This window comes from Phodopus roborovskii, unplaced genomic scaffold, assembly GCF_943737965.1.
Source record: "Phodopus roborovskii unplaced genomic scaffold, PHOROB, whole genome shotgun sequence".
Classification (NCBI taxonomy): Eukaryota; Metazoa; Chordata; class Mammalia; order Rodentia; family Cricetidae; genus Phodopus; species Phodopus roborovskii.
In genome coordinates, this window is record NW_026126460.1 from 16,015,105 (window position 1) to 16,038,314 (window position 23,210).

The 23,210-nt window shown below is 38.5% G+C and overlaps 1 protein-coding gene and 1 long non-coding RNA gene across 9 annotated transcripts in view; one reads left to right on the forward strand and one right to left on the reverse strand.

The window, feature by feature from the left end:
* Positions 1 to 553: 553 nt before the first annotated feature.
* Ikzf2 (IKAROS family zinc finger 2) overlaps positions 554 to 23,210 on the reverse strand; it is a 140,782-nt gene continuing 118,125 nt past the window's right edge. For all 8 annotated transcript variants that reach the window (XM_051190409.1, XM_051190408.1, XM_051190407.1 and 5 more), the window contains 3 exons: positions 15,306 to 15,443; positions 9,177 to 9,320; positions 554 to 3,130 (listed from right to left, as the gene is read on the reverse strand). In XM_051190409.1, coding sequence (XP_051046366.1) covers positions 2,406 to 3,130; positions 9,177 to 9,320; positions 15,306 to 15,443 — 1,007 coding nt within the window. In that variant the 3' untranslated portion in view covers positions 554 to 2,405. The remainder of the gene's footprint in view (positions 3,131 to 9,176; positions 9,321 to 15,305; positions 15,444 to 23,210) is intronic.
* Positions 2,547 to 8,573, forward strand: LOC127226411 (uncharacterized). The gene is made up of 3 exons (XR_007834879.1): positions 2,547 to 2,678; positions 4,229 to 4,298; positions 8,512 to 8,573. It is a non-coding gene; the product is annotated as an uncharacterized LOC127226411 (long non-coding RNA).

The window sequence follows — 23,210 nt, forward strand, 5'->3', positions numbered from 1 at the left end:
AGATCATGATTGTTAATACAGTCAGTGTGAGGAGAGAGAATGAACTAAGTTGATAAAACAGATGCCCAGCAGAAATTCACAGAGCCAAAATTATGAACACATTGACAGGCATCCAAATGCTTTGTTAAACTGCGGTAAAAACACAAAATCATAAGCCTTAATATTGTTTGTCTCATCCAAACATAAATGCCATTTCCATTAGGATTCAAGAGTGTGCAGGGTACCTGGGGGTAAGGGAGTCTTGACAAAACACTTTATCTCCAAGTAAACTGTGTTTTCACAAATTACAGAGGGATGGAAAAAAAAAAAAAAAAAGAAAGAAAGAAAGAAAGAAAGAAAGAAAGAAAAAATCCAGAAAATGAAAAACCCAACAATTGGCATTCGTTATATTTCTGTTTTGGTGCATTTTCTTACATGTAAGGAAACCATTTGGACATCTGTCTAGAAATAACTCAGATAAAAGGATTAGTAAAAGAGTCATGTCAGAACTTTTCTACCTAGCTCTAGCTATGTTAGAGCTAACAATTTATTTATTTTTAAATGAACGATGGAAACTTGCAAAGCCAGTTAAGAGAATGCTGCTTGCTCATCAGTGAACAGTTCCTGATACTTCCCAGGTCACACTGCAGTTCCATGGCTTTGGCGGCGTGCTACTCAAGGTCTGTCACAGCACTTAACTTGTCACTGTTTAGCAGACCTTCAGCATTTACAAATGGCTATCAGATAAACCAGTCGTGGTCAGGCTGTTTTCCTCAAACACAAGCAGCAAGGTACGCCTGCCAAATGCACCCCCCCCCCAAATGACTTGAGAACAGCGTGCTCCGATCCCACTCACAAATGCCAGTGGACTCCAGAGAAAAAGCCAAGCACTCCCAGAGATCAACTGAAAATCTGCACATGAAACATGGAAGCATATGCCTTGTGCAAACGAAGAGAAGACAGGAAGTTCTCTACCAAGGGATTGAGATGCATTTCTGACAAGGACTTATAGAGTTGATTAAAAGAAAAAATTTTTTTATTTTTTTTAAAGTGCAAGACCTTCACCTGAAGAGGGTCACTTTCTCAACTCCAAGAAGGGTAAAAGAAAACTTTGTTGCTCTTTTGTGTGATCTTCAGTGTGATATAAAGATTACAAAGAAGTTCCCTTTTGTCTGCAGCAAAGGTAGTAACTGTTATTACTAAAGAAATAGTGGAATAAATAGCCCTAGTTAATAAATGACCTTCCAGGGTTCAGGTGACCATATTCAGGTCCAATTAGCTGCTCCCAGATTTAGAAAGAAGCAGCTGATAGCCAGGTGCCTTAAGATCTTCTATTCCAAAAGTCAAAGAGGAAAGGACTATGGATAGAACACTGAGTGGTCACAGCTTGAAGAAAAATACCAGAAAAGGGTTCTCAGAGTGGGATTTCCCCCTACTGTTAGCCTAATTACACTTTTCTGCTGACTGGTTAACACTGATTAAATGCTGATAAAGTGACGAGGTAAACACACCTTTAGAAACAAATCTGTATACTAGGCTGCCATCCATGGCATTACAACTCAAAAAAAAAAAGCTCAAATTGTGAAGAGCAGACTTCTTCCTGGAAATCACTGACTGCCTCTTACCCACTCTTAGACCATATGTTATTCTGAAAACTACATAAAAATACTATTTGTTACAGGTGTTAAAAGTAAGGCTGCCAGGGTGTCTATAAAATGCCAGTCATCAAAACTATGGAAAAACAGTGCGCAAGTTTAGAAAAATAAGATCAAAGGACCTCAGATGCATTGTAGTGGCCCTTAACTACCTGTAGTTTTAAAAGTTTTACTACACGATACAGTGTAAAACATACTGAATTATAAATTCCATAGGGGAGGTAAACATAGAACCCACAACAAGTCAACTCATCCTAGGAGTTACTGAAAATAACAATGTGTTTGTGTTCCATGATCTCTAAGAACAGAAAATAAAAGGGGTTTACATTTTGAAATCTCTTTGAGAATAAAATTACTTAGACCGTTTTAAATTGCCAAAGTCCTACCCAGAAAATGCCCAACTGTCCTGCCTTCCATCATGATCCTGAACATCAATGGCAAATCAGAATAGTGTAGGCAAATCTCTGTGAACCAAATGATTCCCCCCAAAGCATGGCAGGCCTTAATATGGATGCATGGCAGAAACAAACTGCTTTAGAGACCCACAAAATAAACAAGCCACGGCATCAGTGAACAGCCCACCCCTTTTCTTTTGTTTCCTTCTTGGTATAATTAGGCAGAGCAAATGACATGTTGTCCACAAAATAAGAATTATAGACAGTGACGGTATTAAGGAGAAAGAGTGTCACCATCTGAGGAAAGGAGGGACTGTAAGTGCAGTATTTCTTCCTGTGCAGTTCTTCATAGGGGTCCCCTTTGGAATGAAAAGGCCTAGTGGAATGTGTGCTCCCCTCGAACAATGTGTGATGAAAACTCATAACGGTCCTGGCTTCTGTAGCCACAGATGTTGCATTCCAGTGGGTCCCGGTAACCATGGCAACCCATGTGAATGGTGTACATGACATGGTCTAGGAAAAGGACTCGGCAGTGCTCGCACTTGAAGGCCCTTATCTGTTCTCCTTCTCCATTGAAAACCTTATAGATGTCCTTCAGAGAGCCCTTGGTGGCCTTGGTAGCATCCAAAGCCTTGACATCCTCCTTCATGTAAGCTGGGCTTTGTTTCCTCTTGGGATTTAAGGCAGGGTTTCCTTGGTAGGACTGGTGGTCATCGTGGCTGCTCTCTGAGTCAGTAGAATCGAGGCAGCTATTGCTGGGAGAGGCCTCTCTTTCCTGGGGTCGACTCTTTGGTCTGATGAGAGAGATGGGGCCATCCATGTTGTTTTCGTGACTATCAGACGTTTCCCTGCTAATGGGCCTTTCTATCCTGCTGGGGTGGTAGACCTGAGAATAAGCTGAGCTTATAACTGGGGCCACCTCGGCGATTGTGCTTGGCGCATGCTGCATCAGAGGGTGAAGGGCCTCAGCTCCAAGGTAGGTGATTGCATTGTTGATGGCTTGGTCCATCATATGAGACTGCATCAGCTCAGCCTCCTTCTCATATGTTAAGTTCATATCAAAATGAATATCTGGGTAGCTGAATCGCATCAGTTTTTCCCCTAAAATGAAAATTTAAAAAAAAAAAGGGGGGGGGGAGGAGAGAAAACAACAAAATTAGTGGTTGGATTAAAAATATAAAAAGGTACAAAGTTAACTAAACACTTTCTCCATTTTACACAAATTGTGCTATTTTATGCTTTAATTCTGTTGAGATGCACAGGTACTGTGGCCATGCAAAAAAGAATGTGTGTGTGTGTGTGTGTGTGTGTGTGTGTGTGTATTAGTTTTTTTTTTTATTTTACATGTCGATCCCAGTTCCCTCTCCCTCCCTCTCTCTCTCCCCCCCCCCAGCCCTTCCTCCCTCCTCCCCTCCCTTTTTACCCTCTCTGCCCTCTCACATGCACTCTAAACACCCTCCCCTCCCATCCCCCCACCCCAATTCCATATGTAGGGCAATGCCATCCAGGTGGGGTCATGTAAATCTGTCAAGTCATTTGAAGTAGGGACTAGGACTTCTCTCCTGTCTCTAGGTTAAAGCAGTTATCCCTCCTTGGGGGATGTGTCTGCAAGGTCCTTTTGTGCACCAGGAATACATCCTGGTTCCACTGTCTGAGGTTCTGTAGACTGCTTAGTCCTTCTGGCTTAGACCCATATTCAGGCGGGCCTGAATCAGTCCCATGCTGGATTCCCAGCTATCAGTCTGGGGGCCTGTTAGCTCCTCCTTGTTCAGGTCAGCTGAATTTGTAACAAGCCATTTGCACTTGCTTTAATGACACCACAGAGATGCAGCCAACCTGAAAGCCTTTGTTTTATTTTTAATTTTTATTAAGATGCTCATTTCTGCATATTGCGAGCACAATGAATGAGCCATAGTGACCAGGAAAGCATAAGGGATCTGGTTATAGCCTATGCTGCCCAGGAATAATTTGGCTGATTTACCTACGACTTTAGAAATGTTATAGAGTCATATATATCAGGCAGTAGAATGTAAACAGTCAATTTTAAAGTGTTTTGAAAGCTATATCACCTGATAAAATGAATGGAATTAAAAGCTACTTTAAAATGTACTAAGAATTATTATAAATACTTGTTCACAAAGTTGAAAAGTTACTTAAGTTTTGTTTCTCGGAATTGGCAACTTTTCCCTTTTACACCAGATGTGTCCAGATGTGTGACAATGATACCCTGTATGCCAGTTGTTAGTCTGCTTGATTCTTCTTGTTTCAAGTATATTGTTTTTCCTTTAACTTTTATTATTAAAAAATAAAAAAAAATTCCCCAGTATTTTATTCAACACAAGGTTTGAGTATTAACCATTAAGGAGTTTGGGAGCTTTAAACAGAAAAGAAAAAGAGTAATAATTCCTATTTGTCAGAGTAGTTCATCTCTTAACAGTTCTGACATTAAAGCAATGTGGTATTTACAATAGTTACATTGACAAGGAAAGCTTACAGATAAAGCTTCTTGAAATAGTATGCTATTGTATGTTATAGTATGTTGTGGGCAAGCTGGGCATGGGTGGAGCACTCCTTTAATTCCAGCACTTGGGAGGCAGAGGCAGGTGGATCTCTGTGAATTCGAGGCCAGCCTGGTTTATAGAGCGAGTTCCAGGACAGGCTCCAAAACAATACAGAGAAACCCTTTCTTGAAAAACAAAACAAAACAAACAAACAAAAAAATGTGTGGGCAAAGGCCTAATGTGTAGTGATGCTAGAAAATGTAGATTCTATTATGCTGGAAGAGGCAGCATTAAAACATTAATCTTATTTGAGATTTGAAGAAATAGCCTTGCCAGATGGTGGTGGCTCACAACTTTAATTCCAGCAGAGAACCTCTAAGTTTTAGGCCAGTCTTGGGAGTGAGTTCCAGAACATTCAGGGTTAAACAGAGAAACCCTGTCTCAAAAAAACAAACAAACAAACAAAACACAAGAAACAGAAAACAAAATAGCCTCACAGTCAGTAAAGCTAATGATGGAGTAATGAAAACAAATCACCTCCTGGCATCCAGTTTAAGGTATTGAGCTAGGTGTGGTGGTATACACCTTTAATCCTAGCATCCAGGAGGCAGAGGAAGAGGGATCTCTGAGTTAAAGCCCAGAATGGTCTAGATAAAGACTGTCTACAGAGTTCCAGGACAGCAAGAGCTATATCGAGAAACCATCTTTTGGAAAAACAAAACAAAACAAAAAAAAAAAAAAAAACAACAACAGCAAACCAACTGAATAGCAAAAACAAACAATAAAAATTGTATTAAACTTTTAAAATTTCAGAATTAAGCTAGATAAATTTGACCCATGTTCTCAGAGAGCGTACATTTTAGATGATGACATTGTGGTAGGTATTTTATGCTCAAAGAAGAGGTATATTTAACATGTATAAGAGGAGCAAAGGAAGATTTCTTGAAGGAAGTGACATCAGGATGGTGAACGGGATGGTAAACTTTGGGTAGTAAAGAAGCATGAAGGTTGAGTTGTTGGCAGGAAGGCTAGGGAATAAGAGGGGATGACTTATAAATAAGCAATTACATTTCAACATGGCAGAGAGTGGAAACAGATGTCTAAAATGAGTCAGAGAACAAGGCATGCAGCAGGAGAGGGAGGGATATTACTCCGAGAGCACTACAGCTTGCAGAACTTAAACAGGAACATGCCTGATATGATCCTATTTCAACAAGAGGGTTCAGAAAGTTGTTGTAGTGAGATGCCTGGACTTGGGTAGTGATGGCACAAATAGAGAAGGCGTAATGGAATGGACAGAAATTTTTACCAATACTGTTACTAGGCCTCAGTGATTATCTGGACAAATAATGAGAAAGGCAAGTGTGAAGCTGTTTTCAGTCTTGGGAAATGGAATGGATGACAGCAAGATAGAAAAGGGAATCGCTTCGGTTTGAGAATCATATGGGTAACAGGTGTATCTGTTGATAGAGGGCAATTATAGAAGCATGGCAGCTGATAGTATCACTCTGCCATCGGTAAACTGAAGAAAAGGGCAAGAAGAGTATTGGGAAAGTTCTTTTATGTCAGCAGACAGAGCCAGGTTGGATTCCTACACTTCACAGCATATCTAGAAGGGCTCTGGCCAGAGAATGCAGACTGCACTCTTTTCTGTTCAGGGACCCCAGAAATCCTTCAATAGCAGTGTCTGAGCATGTTTCTAGGCTCCATACAGCCTTTGTACCAGCAGTGCTCTGGACTTCATGTGATCCTCTGTGTGCTATTTGTGTGGTCCCATAGGCAAGAACTTATATGTACAGGGAGGGGCACCTATTAGTGCAGGGCGCATGAGTGGTGTGTGTGTGTGTGTGTGTGTGTGTGTGTGTGTGTGTGTGTGTGTATGTGTGGTGTGATGTTTTGAAAATAAAAAGAATCAAGAATGTGTGTTCCATGGGGCACTCTCTTCCAAGATCTAGTGAGGTGACTCTTCAGAATTCTATACGTGTTTATAGTTAAGTAAAGAGGAACAGAGACGATGGAAGAAAAGAGGAGAGACAAATCTTCTAGAAATCATGGAAAGAATGTTTTTCAGAAGGATTTAGATTTCAATAGTGGCAGACGATCTTTAGGATGTGTGTACATACAGGACACTGTTTAGAAAGGGCTCAATGGGTTCAGAATCATGCAGATAGACTGCAGCCTCTAAGAGAATACTTTCAGGAGAGCCTAAGCAAGAAAACCAGGTTGCATGCCGGGGAAGTGAATAGAAGGAAGGAAAGCATGGGAAGGAGGCACTGAGAAGTTCACCTTTGAAGAGGAGAAAGAAGGTAACAGTACACAAATGGAGACTTGGGGTGAGGGGAGACTTGGCTAAAAGTAACAGAATTCCTCATGAAGTGCAGATAGGGAAATAAGAATGATGGAAATGTTGTGAGGGCAGGACAGAGAATTCAGGAGCACAAAAGCCAGGTATTAATCTTAATCAGAATGAGGGGTGCTTCTATCACTGAAAAAGGGAAAAAACACACACAAGTATTTACATGGATGCCCACAACCCTACAGCATTGGAGATATAATGAAATCATCTCATTTGTTCCCTGTGATTATTGAGCTATGCTCTCCAAAGAGAGACATGCCAAGTGTGCAGAGTAGAGACTTGTAGAAAATGGCCATGAAGGCTATGCAGGGATCTATTAAAGGAATGTCACTACATGCTTTGGGTGGGTAATCTGGTACTTCAGAACTACTTACTGGCAGCTGAGACAGAGTGTGGGAAAGATGCTTAGTCTCACTCATGGGACAGTGAGATGTCACCAGGAGAAGAAGGAAACTAAGGCTAGAGAGTCAAGAATACTGTAGGACAGTGGTTAAAGGGATGGAGCATGAAATCTAAGCTGCATAAAGAAGGGTGCAAAGGACAAACAGACAAACATAACTTCAGGAATCACTGCCTGGAGAATACAGTGGGTCAAACAGCAGTGTTTAACTGAAGGGCATATGAAAGGGTCATGCAAAGTTTGGAATGATGAAAACTGCCATTTTAAGAGCAATCATAGTTACTTAATTGCTCTAGCTATTGTTTGCTCTATATTATCAGAATGCATTCCAAATTAAACAAACATCAAGTTTAAATAAAAAATATTATTTTAAAATCATATTGTCATTTTAAAAAATCCTCCCTTCTAAGGAATCCCAGTACCTGGAAGGCAGAGGAAGTTGGATCTCTGAGTTCAAGGCCAGCCTAGTTTACATAACAAGTGCCATATAGCAAGGGCTAAAAGTAGCATTTCTGAGTCAAGGGGAACACAAACTGTGACACAAAGTTGACTAAATAATTTGAGGTAATTTTAAATTGTACTTTCCACTTATAATAGTAGTCAGATATGAATATTTATCTCTCACAAACTAATCACTTTTATAAACTAAATGAGCATCTCACACTTGCAATACTAGCATGCAGCAGGCAGAGGCAGAAGGATTGCTGCGAGTTTGAGTGCAGTCAAGAGTAAGACAAGAAACAAGTACCTAAATAAAACATAAGACAAAATAAAGACTGATCTACCACCTCTCTAATGTTCATAGATACCTTTAAAAAAGACAGGAAGAAAACTGCCATGATGGGTCACTTAGTACAATCTAGGATGTTGAATTGGCTTCATATAAAGCATGGCTCTTGGGCTTATCCATTAGCCTGCTCTGAGTCGCTATATCCCTTCAGTTGGTCTTGGTGTGACAAATGATTTGCGTCTCAAAGGTCTTGCTGGAGCAACAGAATTCTTGTAGCCTCCTTAAATAATCAAGGAAGAGGCTAGTTCCCAGCCACTATTTAGTTCTCCGGTGGTAGAATATGAGAATCTGTTTTAATAGTTTTACCTAATCTTTTAACATTATTACTATAAAAAAGATATGTTACATATATAAGGAATAATGGTTCTTTAACAATTCTACTGAAACTCTTCCATTCATACATTCTTTAACAAATGCAAAACCCTCTGTCCTCAGAGATGATCCACAAGATACAGCATGGATGAAGAATGATGCCAACACTGGGTATACCAGAGAGTATCTAAAGACTTGGAAATGAAAAATAAAGTCTAAATATACAAATTTTCATCTTTTCAGCTCAAAATTCATAGGCGGTATGAAAAACAGGGGTCAAAACAAAAAATACAGGTGCATGTACGAAACATCTTAGATGGACACTGCTACATTAATTTTTGAGGTCAAAGTTTGGGAACACTTAAAGTGCTTTTTAATTCTAGATCAAATACTCAGGGAATTAATATTAGAAATTAAAATAGAAAAAAGCAAACACTAATATAAGTGAAAAGATACCACAAATGTGGCCAGTAATGTAGATCTCATCTTTTATTCAGTGTGAATTAAAATAACATGTTAGCTTTAACATACAATCTCACTATATATATCAATCAATCATTGCATGCTGAGATGGTACTTACTATCATCCTTTAACTTTCCCTTGTGTCTAAGGCTGTGCGTGTGCATCTACACACATGTGTGTGCATGGAAGGTCATAGAGTAGGAGAAAATGATGGGGCAAAGACACGGATATTTACACACCACTCATATGTCTACCACATGGAACCATGTCTTTTTCCATCGCAGTCCCCAGGTGTGGAACGATGTCATCCCTCTGTGCTGCTTACCCACAAACTTCTGTGGAGTGGAGCTTTTGCGCTTTCCCATATTTGCCGTGAGCTTCTCTATGACAGCGGGTCTCTCAAAAGGCACCAGAGAAATATTGTTGTCCATAATAGGCTCTTGTTCTTTACACTCTTCCATAGGCGGTACTACACAAAAACCATATAAAAAGGCAATCTGGTGATTTCCTCAACATTTGAGAGACACAGATAAGTGTGCTATACTGATGTGTGTTGTACAAAGTAAGTTTGTCTACCCAAATAAAAGAAAGTAAAAATCACAGCATTAAAGAACATTTTTTAATATCACACACACACACACGGTTTATTTTTATGAATTTGAACCTCTCTCTTAGACCAGTGACATAAACTGTTGCTACGACTTGTGATCAACCAACATGCTCACCTGATTTTTTTCTCATCTTATTCCTCCAAAGTATGTTTAGTATAGATAAAAATTGATAATACATTAGACTGCACTATTATTGAGACTTTGATTTTCTAAAATAATTTACATATGCTACCTTGTTTTGGAGAAAGGCTTAGCAGCAGCAGCAGCAGCAACAGAGTATTTCATGACTCTTCCCCCACATGTTTTCCTGCAGCTGATTTTCTATTTGATGAGGCCCTAACCTTACTGGCAGCACAACAGCCTGCATGTGATCCTTCACACAGGAGGTCCGGTTCTGCACTTGTCTGTAGGTAGTACACTGTAATGCCTTTAAGACTGTAGTTTATTTCCAAAAACAGCCCGTCCGCAGCATAAAGGATTCCATTTCCAAACTAGCACACTGGCTCACTGAACTATTGCCCTGATTCATTTGATGGGCTCCATTCTTTCCACATGCCTTAGCTGCTGTTGGCTTCAGTATGGACATTGCTAGGATAGACAAGTGACTCATAAAAGTTGCTATTCAGTAAGAATCCAGTCCAGGATATTTAACTAGGAAGAGGTTGACATTCCACACAGATCAGAAGGGGTGATTAACATTGGTGCTCACACAAAAGAGCAGAAGGTTCTGTCTCCTAGGCGCTCTGTCTTCATTGAGCATACACTATAAAGTGCTTTGCCTAGATCCGTGCATTTGTAGAGGACAGACCTACTGTGTGAAACCCACTGCCTTCTAACCAATGGGGGGAGGGTGTTCTGATGATGAACATTAAAATTTTAAAGCAAAGATGAAATGAAAGCACATTTCAAATGACTTACTGGTTATCAATACCTGTTACTCATCTTGAAATGAAAATAAAATAAAAAAGGTTTCTTCACCCAGCCATTTTAAAAGAAACCAACAATATTTGGGTAACCTGGCTCTGAATAATACGGGATTCTCTAACTGCTTGTTGTCAGCTTGGAAAAAAAAAAGGCAAGGTGAGAATTAGAACTGTGGGCATTAACACTGAAATTGTTTTTGATAGTACTCAGAGGAAAATTTCTCCCAAAGCATTACATAAAGATATTATGTGACATTTTAACCACTGTAAAAATAATTTGGAATATAAACAAAAAACAATACCAAGATGACCAGAGAACTCAGCTAAGGGAGCCAGGAGGCAGGAGGCTAAAATAATGGCATTGGAGTGGTGAGGAAATAGATGGTGAGATGTAGATTATAACTTTGTGTTTTCAGTAGTAAATTCATAAGCACTTGATACCTAATAAAAGAACTACCTGCCAGGCATGGTGGCTTATACCTGTAACCCCAGCACTTGGGAAGAGGCAGAAGAATTGCCTTAAGTTGAACTTTAGGCCGGGATATGCACCAAGAGCCTGCTCCAGAAACAAAAACAGCCAACAAAACTACAAAGTAGTTCATGTGTGAACCAAAGAACAAATATGCATCACAAGCCTAGACACAGAATGAAAAATATTGGTGGCAGGCAAAAAAAAAAAAAAAAAAAAAAAAAAAATGTTGTAAAATTTGCCAAAAAGGCAGCAAAAGTAGTCGATGGGGTTTGCCCCCTAAATTGAATATGCTAATTGGTTCTGAAATGAGTAGTTCAAAGTATGGGCAGTTTTGCTTTAGGTTTTACACTGAATTTTCATATTTGCACAAACCTAACACTCAGAATGAAACCTGGGTGGGGACTGTCCCATACCACATCCACTTCAGCTCAGATGGCTTGTCTCAAGTTCAATGAAACGCATGTGAACTGAAAATAATGACTACAACAGGGTTTGCTGTATTGTCAACTTCACAGCAGCTCTTGATGCCAAAAGGCAAACTTTCTGCCACATTGGCAATAATAATAATGGGCAGAAACGTGGTAGTAAGTACTCTTTCATGGCTTTACAATTAATAATGTCTACAATACTTTCAAGTACTCCAGGAAGCAGGTGGTCTTCGTTCTACAGACAGGGAATTGACAATACCAAGATTGGAAGTAATTTTTTCACTAGCAGGTCAGAGTGCTAATCCTGGGAAGTCTGGCTTTAAGGAGGGCCTGGTCTATGCTGGAATTTTTGTAGACATATTTTGAATACTGACATATAAAAAGCATAACAGCCTTCTAAGTGCGTGAGGAAAAGACCTGACACTTTTGTACTTAATTATATATATAATCTGAGATTTTGCTTTTATAAATGTGGTGGAGCTTAACATATTGCTTCTGGATCTATACTCTTTAGAAGTTAAAACTTTTTTTAGTTAGTTCATCTCTCAATTGTATTAATTACATAACAGGACATTTATCTAGGCTAAAAGTATATATATGATAATAGCTTCATAATTTTTTTTGAGCAAACTCCATAACTCAGCATTGTCTTTGGCTGTATTTGGAGTAATATGGAAGATAAAATTATATTTATCTTTTCATATATTATTTCATCACGGATCCATGTGAGTTTTCCCAACACTGCTCCTTTTAACAACAAATACCATCAATTTTCAAATTCTAGGAAGACTTCGTTGTCTGACATTTCTAAGAGCATTTGGTTCCTCAACACACCTCCAGTGCGCCCTACTCCTTGTCCTGGCACTGCCTTTCCACCCGCTCCTTGGCATCACCGTCTCCACTCTACTCATAACTATCCTCTGACCCAGGAAGACATCCTACCTTTGTCTACATTGGTGATACTTTCCTTTAGATGACACTGATATCAATCGCCCCGTGGCTTCCTATCAGTCAAACCATGGCATCCACAGGCTGGAGCCTCATCCAGTGCTTTCGCCTCCCAAGCTGTCACTTCAGCCTTACTTTCTGACCCTCTTTCATTTAACTTGCATAGTCTGCTGATGGTCTTTGATGCCCTGCCCACCTCCTCTCTTCATGGGATACACAGTCTGTCAGGTATATGGACTTTCTCACCTCTCATTCCCAGATCTGACAGTATGCATGTCTGAATATTTCCTCAATTTCTCCACCAGCAAAGTGTCTGTGCTCACGGAGAACTTCACGGACGCCGCCACTACAGCACTCACCTCCATTCATTTTGTTATTTTTTTTTTAACCTGGGTTGTCCACTAATATAATAAATATATATAAAATGAGACCTTTTATCTTTCTATTTCTAGAATGTTCCACAGAAAATCTTTGGTAGTGCTTTCTGGGTGAAGTGGAAGAATAGCCCTTCTTCCCATGAAGAACCAGTGTGAGAACAAACAAGCTTTGGCAAAGAGTGGCTAAGAAAATTAACTGTGTAAGACATGGAGTTGATGGTAGGCATACAGATAAAACCCTCCACTCATACCACTAACACAAAGGGGAACAGGAAGAGAAGGAAAGAATAAATATGGATGTCTGAGATGCAAGACAAGCTTGGCATATGAGACAATTAACAACTGTAGTAGCATTCTATCTTTGCTCCCCACCGCATGGCATCTGTCATTTGCTTCCTCATAAACTCAATACAGTTCCCTATTAAATATGTTAGTGGAAGGAAAAGAAGCTTACAATGCTCTCAGATTATTACTATGAATCCAAGAAAGCACAGCATGAAATGTGTTAACCATGTAGTGAGTGTGGTTGAAGCACAATCTAATTTTTTTTTTCACAATCTAATTTTTAAGAACAAATGTTAAAGCCTGTACCACCAAAACCTGTCATCACTTACTCCCCCCTGTCCTGGCCCTGCTCTTCCCAGCACCTTGCCTTGTCTTTCAAGCTCATCCTCATTGTGTTTTTGGTTCATCACCAGAGCCAGTACTTGAGAAGGCCAAAATATCTGGCAAATGGGACAATATCAAGCACCAGCTACGTAGAAGACACATAGCTATCTCTTCATGATATATGACACTAATTCTAGGATAGTGTACACATATATATATATTAAAAATATATATGTATATACTAAAATAAGATAAAGTTACGAAAAAATCTGGCTTTTATTTGGGTAAACATGTAATTCAGAGTTCTGTAAATGAATGAATAGAAAAATAAATGAATAGAATTTGCATATGTCCTCTAACCAAAAGCCAGAATTGCAACATTTCAATGAGCACACATCACATGGAGTACTAGTAACACAGTAGTGGATCCCTGAAGAGCTTTGCATGCTACTAAACCTACTTCAGTCCTCTGCCTCTAGTCAGTTCCCAAACCAACAATTTAAAACAGCTGTTCTCAGCCTGTGGCTCACAACCCGACAAACAAACCTCTACCTTAAAAATATTTACATTATGATTCATAAAAGAGGACAAATTACAATCATGAAGTAGCAATGAATGAAAATAATTTTATGATTGGGGTCACTACAACACAAGGAACTGTATTAAAGGGTTGCAGCAAAAAGAAGGTAGAGAACCATCAGTTTCAAACAAAACAATGTTCTTAGTAGGCAAATGCAACCTCTAGTGTTAGACAGTGATAACATTGAAGAGAATGGCCTATTTAGTGGCTCTTAGTATTAGTGACCTGAATTCTAATAGCAAAATAATTGTTTAGGCGACATTCATTATATAACCTGTTACATTTAATTCTCATAGCATACCTATGACCAACATATTCAAACACCTGATAGTCAAGCCAGATTTATCAAACTCCAAGCCCACAACTGTATATATATATACCCTCCATGCTCTGGGTCTTATGATATCCTCACTCATCCATTTAGTTGACATTTATTCTTTATGTAAGAACTCAAATTATGCAAAATAACAAAAATATTTAAAATTGTGAAAAAAATCTCAACTCATAACCACAAAGTCACCAACTCTATAATAAACACACTTCCATAGTGTGTGTGTGCATGTGTGTGTGTGTGTGTGTGCATGTGTGTGTGTGTGTGTGTGCATGTGTGTGTGTGTGCATGTGTGTGTGTGTGTGTGTATATATATATATATCAAACTAAAATTTGATAAACAATCTTTAATTTGTCTATATCTAAGGCAATGGATATATTTTTAAAGTGACTGAGGCAAATTACACCATCTAGTATTAGTCAATCCTTTTAAAATAAAAGATACAAAACTACCAATAAGGTAGGACTTTGGCTTTTGTTTATATGAAACCATTCAGTATAAGTAGTAGGATAAAGAGACACTAAGAATTTGAAGAATTGAAATTCATTACTCTCCTCTGTAAGACCAATTAGCTGAATTAACTTTACAGGACCTCTCACACAGTGGGGACCACCTTCCATACTGCCACAATGTATTGTTAGGATCGAGATGTTTTTCTGACAGAATGTGTTTTAGGGGATAGGGGAGGAATCAAATTTTGGTCTAAGTTGTCTCTTGCATATGTACAAAGTAAAATTACTAGTTTGCCAAATAAATTATTCGGCACCATTCCAAGCTGATTGTGCACCTTTGAGAGAAGCTGTAATGCTAATACCCTCTGTATTCATGCAGAGAACTCAGAGACTTACGTGGAACCATTTCAATGGAGAAACACAAGGGAAGACTAAACAGTACTTTCCTGTGGCATTTCTAATCTAGCTCTAATGCTGGCTGTCATTACTGTGTTAATTCAAACACATGCTATCAGAACTGATTTGGGAGTGCCACGGAAACTCAAGAATCTTGTTAGTAGTGTGTTCCAAAACAGCTCATGTCAACTGCTGAGGAAGATAATCCCATACAAAGCAAATGTGGTTGAAAGCTGTAGAAAGAGATGGGAGGACTTAAGCCACGAGAAGGACTATACACAGCAGAATAGGAAGGAACAAAAATCGCAAAAGCATTTTTTACCCACCATGGTGACTCATGACCTGCCCAGCAGCCTCCATGCTGACATTCTGGAGATAGTTGTGACAGCGTTCCTTGTGCTCCTCCAGTGAGCTGCGCTGCTTGTAGCTTCGTCCACAGTAGTTACACTTGTGAGGTTTACCCACTGTGGAGAGAGTCAGGGTTAGTGTGCTCCTCACCTCAGCAAATCAACAGCCAGCTTCTGATAGATTGTAAGGAACATTTATATGCTCTTCAGACTTAGCTCTTCCTCCTCCACACTCCAGTTTAGGTGAAAACAATGAATCGTCTACTAAGACGAAAAGCAGTAAGAAGATAGGAAGGTCGCGCCTCCAGGAGTAGGGGAAATACTGAATCAATTCGTGCTCTGACTGTCTTCTCTGTATTCCCATGCTCAGTGGCTGACGATCAATTCTTACATTATGTGACTCTTAACACATTAACCTTTCCACAATTATGCCAGATTTCACTCACTAAAGACAGATCAGGGCTACCCCGCATATACAGTAAGGTGTGTGTGTGTGTGTGTAAGCGCGCGTGTGAGCGCATATGAGTTTCAGAAAGAGCTGAGAATTTTCTGAAGAAAAACTAAAAATGCAACCGTTTAAAATGTCACTGTTTAAATAAAAAGATTATTCATGGGCACCAACAAAATTAAAAAGAATTCAAGCATTGAAAAAATTATAGATATAATTAGGAAGGAGGTTCTCTCTCTGTTTCTGTTTCTCTGTCTCTCTGTCACTCTGTCTCTCTCTCGCCTTCTCTGTGTCTCTGTCTCTGCACTGGATAGTAACTGTTCACACACCAGAACTTTGCAACAAGTGGATATGTTTTCCTGTGCAGATCCTGCCTCTGTGATATCAAGAATTACCTTCCAAGGTGCTGTGAGCTGGGACTATTAACAGGAGCCACGAAAGCCCTAACATATTTAGTTACCATGGTAATGGTGCCTTCCAAAGCATCTTCTATTATTAAAGGTAATTTCTACTAATAGTTAGGGCTTCATTCTCTCAATACACCTACTAAAACATGTGCTATGATGTTTATGGTGAACAACTTTGAAAAACTCATAGAAAAAAAAAGAGCCTTGTATACCTTGTATAGACCAAGGGCTATTTTGAGATAGGAGTATACATAAAAACATGGAGCACTTTGGTTCCTGGTAGGATATGGATCTAGAAGAGAAGACCAGTACGTGGTCAATGCCAGAGCCCTCAGCCCTGAATAACAGTATGAAGCAGGCCAGCTAATTTCATTTGACATCTGACTCCCCAAGGAATCATTTAGTTTTGCCTAGAGAACAAATGGCAGCCTCATTTTTCATAGTATATATCTGCACTGCCAGTAACCTTACAACCCTTGTGATGACAGAAGAGAAACTACAGAACTGTGACAAGCAAAAGCACCTAAAGGTGCCTAACCTTTGCACTGCTGAGTAGGAAAACAAAAAAGAACAATGGGAATAGAATCAAAGCCCAAATCGTGGATTCTATTTGATACACACACACACACACACACACACACACACACACATTAAAATTGACTATTTCATAATGTAAATTTAATAAAGCACTTTAGACAAAAGTGATCTAAAACAAGATAAGTCATTTAAAAATACTGGGGAAAATTTTTTACATTGAAAACCAGGTATTCATTGTTCTACTTTTGGAAAGCAGCTGTTAATACATGTGTAGAACACATTCTTCCAGGGGATCATTAAAACATAATAAAATTTTTAGACAAAACCAGTTTGAATAATATGTACCTGCACATACGTATATTGCAAGATGTGACACTACCTAACACTTCTATTTCTACCTAACATTTTCTATTACCATAGAAACAATGGCGACTGTATACCAAATAAGTCTACTGACCAACTAATATTTGACACACCCTTTACATTGCAAGTATTGTCCACCGAGAAACAGTCCAGACATCTTCCACCATTCTGGTGTCGGTTTTTTTTTCCCATTGGATACTACGATATTTCTGTTTATTTTAACCTGTTTTCTCCATGTTATTTAAGCAGCATCCTTTATACCATGTCACCATGGACATATGCTACTGTTCTTCTAACCTCTGTAAACCCTCCTCCCCCCCCAAATACTACACACACACATTTGTCTGTATGTTTTCTGTTGCTGTGATGATATACCCCGATAGAAGCAACTCAGTGAAAGACAGAGTGTATTTCAGTTCACAACCCATCCTGGCTGGGAAGCTAAAGATGCAGGAGATCATATGGCCCCACAACCAGGAAGCAGAGAGCAATGGGTGACGGCATTCACCATTCTTTCTCCCTTCCATGCAGTCAAGTAGTGGAGCCACCAAATTTTAGGGGTGGGTTCCCCCTGCTCAGTTAAACTAACTAATGCAACCCTTCAAGCCATGCTCAGAGGCTGACCTAGGGTCGATGATCCCTCACGATGTTCTCATTCTCCAAACTGTTGAGTTGACAGTCAACATCAACTGTCACAACTGATGCCGGCTCATCCCCACCCTCTTTTTTGGAGCCAATCTCATGTGTTTGAATTCATCTCCCATTTTGTCAGTGAATTATTTTCCAAAATCCTAGCCCTCCCTTTTCACCCCATCCTGTTCTCAAGGAGATCAATAGCGGGTAAGTAATTAACTCTTAAAATAGAGTTTTAGAAGTGTAAACTGAATTTCATCATCTCTTCATCTCCATTTATTATCGATAAAACAAACATGGGAGACGTTTTAGATTCTGAAAGGTCTTACTAGAATACCATTCTGCATCAAACAAAAAAAATTTTGTTTTTTGCTCTGGAGGTATTCTACCCTTTCTTTTACTGCTCTCATTTACTGAATATATGTTTACCAAAAAGGAACAGGAAGTACCAATACAGTGAAGAGCACATTCTCATGGTTCCCACACTTATATTACAGTCTTGTACGACATATCTTCCGTTTGCTAGCTGTATACTATAGATTGTGACATGTTCTGCAGTGTAAAAGAATAAAGGGAATCTGTAGTATAAGATGATGGAAAAAGAAGGTATGTCTGAGGGAGGTAGGAACATCTACTATAGGTGGTTATTGTGAGCCTCCACATGGGTGCTGAGACCCGAACTTGAATCCTCTGGAAGAACAGCAAGTGCTCTTAATTGCTGAGTCATCCCTCTGGCATGTTAATTTTATTTTTAATTGAATTATTTTTATGTGTACCAGTTATACACACCCTTATGCAAAGAAAAACAAACAAAACTAAAAAGGCGTTGGTGAAATAAGATATGCCCTTCTTGTCTGGCACCCACAACCTAAACATAACCTCCAAAGCAATTATTTTGTCTAGTGATTATATCCCATTAAATAATGTATATGTCTTTCTTTGTCCTTCAGGGTTAGAAAAGATATGTTGCTTTTTGGTAAGGATTCATCATCCCCCACAAACATTCTCGCAAGCCTCTTTTGATTTCAAGGTATAAGACAATTTCAAATTAATAGTATAAAAATGGAAATGTCCATTATTAATGGAGATATTAATCATAATATATTATTATATGGCTGAATCCAATTCCATTTCAGTTCTTGTACCGCTTTTAAGTTTTCCCATTTTAAAACTGCGGTTTTTAAACTCCTCTTTGTGGTATGGTGCCCAGGGCTCTTTCTCCCTCCACAGATGTTGCACACTTAATAATAATTGTTCTAAACATTCTGATCCCACCCCATTCTCAGGTCTTTGCCATGCCTCCCCCTCCATTCCTGCCTTCTCACAGCCAGGTGTACTTCAAACTCTAGAACCTATGGAGTGTTTGGCTTATTATACAATTGTAGTATTAGTCCTGCCTGTTGTTTCTATATGACTGGCCTCCTTGATTGCCTAAATCTAATGTGTTCCTCTCCCATTCTTCAGTACAGGATTTCTAGGCTAGAAATAAAATAATTTCCCCTTCACATTTTGAAGGCTTTGTTTGGCTAAACTGGTAATCTTTCATTTCTTTTAAAATGCCCGATACAAATGTGGTTTAATATGCAGCTTGTTCACTGTGAAGCTCTTAGCATCTATTTGTATTTGATGCTGGGGAGTTTCTGGAATAAGAATTGCATGTCTTTAATCTGCAGTTTAGATGCATGTCCTTTAGCTCTAAATAAATGTGTGTGTTATATACTATTTATAAAAATTCACATGTATGTGACTAGATAGAATGTAAATATATAGCTATATACATGTTGTTACTGGAGATGCAGATAGTGTGTGACTCAACCTTGACATATGTATGTTAATAGCTTCCTTTTGGAAAACAGGGATATCTTTGTTTCACGTCATTTACAGAAAGTAATATTCATTCTTACTAAGATAATCACCCGGCTACTTAGTGTAGTACATTTCTAGACATATCCCATTCTATTATCTCTGTCCATAAATCAGCAAATCAAGATTTACTAATAGAGTCAGTCTTTAAGTCATCCAACCTAGACTTCTCAAATGTCAGTAAAAAACTGAGGGGTTCTTTTTTTATTTAAAAAAAAATCTGCATACGTTTACCAATGTTTATAAGAACAAATGAATAATAAAGAAAAACCCTGCCTGGCTGCTGAGACCTCATGGAAAGGATGGGTTTAACTTTTATTTTACTTTTATGTGTTTGGATGTTTTGCCTGCAGGTCCATCTATGCAGCGCTCCTGGAGCCCCCCAGAGACTAGGAGAGGTAGTATACATGGTTGTGAACTCCCAGGTGGGTTCTGGGACTGGATCCTCTAGAAGAGCAATGGGTGCTCTTAACCACTGAGACATTGCTCCAGTTCTCACCAGCTAATAATCTGGCAGTAGATGTGTGCAAACACCATTATACTCTATTTCCTGTGATTGTGTGTGTGTGTGGGGGGGGGAGGGTTGGGGAGAAATGCGTTGCATCCTATGCAACTGGAGTACAGATGGCTATAAGCTGCCTAATGTGGGTACTAGGAACCAAACTTATGTCTCCAGACCAGCAAATGCTCTTAGCCACTGAGCCATCTCTGTAGTCACATGCTTCAGAATTAGGTATATCTTTCTTATACATGTTTACTTAAATTTACCTTTAAGTATTTCTTAAATTTTGGAAGCTATAATAAATGGCACTCCGTTCTAAATTCAAATTGCCAACGGTCCTTCCTTATCACATATATCACAAACCTGATCTCTTCTCAGGGTATTAAGGAGATACATGCATTATCATTTACACTGCAGCACAGCTCGGGTGCTGTGTGGGTTGGGGTGTTAGAGAAACACTTGTTAAACTGTACAATATTGCAGTCAAGTAGGAGGAGTATGCTCAGAAGGTCTACTGTAGAATGTGATGGCTATAGTTTAATGCATTTTTGAAAACTGCTGGGAGTGTAGATCTGTAGTGTCCAACCAGGAAAAAAAAAAAAAAAGAAACATGGATTTTTGAGCAATGATAAACTGCTTAAATGTGGTGATTCAACAATGTACACACATATCAAAACTCTTTGTACATGTTAAGCAACTTTTATCTTTTAAAGCTATTAGCTGTTAGGAAAAATGAACTTGGTTAATTCATACTGGCCTTGAACTTTGAACTTATACTTCTCACATTTTGGTAGATTCCTTGGCATTGTTATGAATGCGACTGTGTCTTTAACACTTAAGGCCATTTTACTGATTTGTTTCTATGCTGTAATGCTCTGTGTGACTTCTCTGTTCCCTTTCCATTACTACATTAACTAGATTTAGGATGACGCTGGTGGAGTTGAGAGAGACATTCTTGCCTTGTTCCTGATGATCATGTTTAATTTTCATGTTTTGCTCTTAGCGTGATACCAGGTTATTCATGCCTGACCTTCATGTCAAGAAATTTCTTTCTATTCACTTGCTGAAGACTTTTATTTTCCTTGAAAATAGAATTATGACAAACTTCCTTTATGAATTTATGAAGATGGTCTCTATTGATAAGCTAATTGGAAGAATCCCATTAGCATTATTAGCAATGATAAACCAAGTTAAAAACTCTCCTAATATATCTCACCCAACTCTGATATGTTGTCTCTTTCCTTATATTTATATACTCCATTTGTTGAACATTTAAATAAAGAATTGCATTTATAGTCACTAGTATTACTGCTATTTAGTCTTTAGCTTTTGTTACATCTGTAATTTGCTAACAGGTAAAACTGAACTCACAGAATTCTATTACAAATTTATCCTCTTTTCTCCCTGGAAGAGTTTGTTTCTCTGATTCTTTCCCTCCACTGTTTTTCTTTAACTAATTAAGAACTTACCAGTGACATCATGTGGGGGGTTTCGTTTGGAAAGGTTTTACATTTCTGTTTCAATTCCTCGAGTAAATAAAGGTTAGCTTGAGTATCTGTTTCTTCATGAGTGAGGTTTGACAAATTCCTTGAAACACAAATCTATGTCACCAAATTGTATGTACTGATATCAAATTCTTTATACTAGTTCTGTATTATGCTTCCAGAAATATTATTTTTATTCCTGAGTTATATGCACATTTCCTCTTTAACATTGATTGACTTAGGTTCTTTTAATAATTATTCCTTTCACAAAAGTCAGCTTTTGCATTCATCGGATTTTCTCTCCTTCTTTCTGTTTACTTATTTTGTCTTTATGTCCTTTTTAAATATACATTTGGCTTGGGTGTTTTTGTTTTTTTTTTTTTTTTTTTTTTTTTTTTTCTATTGCTTAAGAAGCAAGTGGAGATGGAACTGAGCATTTTTTTTTTTTTTTTTTTTTTTTAACACAGGCATTTCCTTCCTACCACACACATTTCCTTCTCAGCTCTTAAACTCTTAGCATCCTGATACTCCCTCTCCAACCTTGGACATACAAAATAAATAGATTCATTAGATCAATTTTATTAACTTTCCCTGCTAAATCCAGTACTTTTTTTTAGTCATTTCTGGATCTGGATTTATGCAATTATTATTCTAATTATGGACACATTTTTTCCTTCCCATGTCTACAAAATTTTAATGGGATGCTGGATATTGTGAATTTTGTCCAGGTGGGTTTTAGATTTTGTTGCCTTTCTTTAAAATGTGGTTGACATGTTCCCATCTCCAGCTACACTGCACAGAGTCAATTTGGTCCTTCTGAAGTTTGCTGCTGTGGTCTAAGGAAGGCCCAGACTAGGCTAGGTCAGACCCTTTCAGGACACTACTGAAAGTGTGGCATTAGAAGATCTTTCCACTTTGGTGAGAATTAAATATTCCTAATTTCTGTAAGCTCCAAAGAATTTGGCCTTTTGCTTTCTGGTTGTTCTTTTCCCAGCTTCAGGAAAACAGATCACCATTTAGCCTAAAGATCAAGTGATCCATCTACAAATTTAATACCTCTTTCTGGGCAACTTCCTACTCTTTGATATCTGCCTCTTATGTTTAGTTCAACTGCCTGGTGCTAGTCTGGCTGAGATGTTGTATGAAAATTGCCTCCAGAAAGTTGGCTGGAACAATTTATAGTACCTGACATCTTTGTTTTTTGTCACTCAGGCATCAAAGTCCTACACTGCCTATTGTTATATGGAAAATTCGGTTAATAGACCTTGTGGTATTCTAGATGATTACGGCGGAAAGGCAAATCTGTCCCCAACATTTGTCATGGTTTGAGGCAAACGTTGCATTTTTAACTGACAAATACTGAGAAGACATGCAAATAGATACTAAGAAATCAGGATAATTTTGTAAAATTTAGTACCAATGCAATTCAGGTAACTGGCACAAACTTTGTTATGAATGTAATTCTAAGAAGATAAGTTATAACACCACAGGTTCTTACAGAGAAGACAATATGGCCAACTTTTATAGCTACTTCAAAAGTAACTGTCAGTTTTTCCTTTAACATAGCTTGCTTCTAGACAAAAATCCTATCATAACAGACATACTGACTTAATCAGTTAGAGCTACAAATACCAACTCTTGACCTGA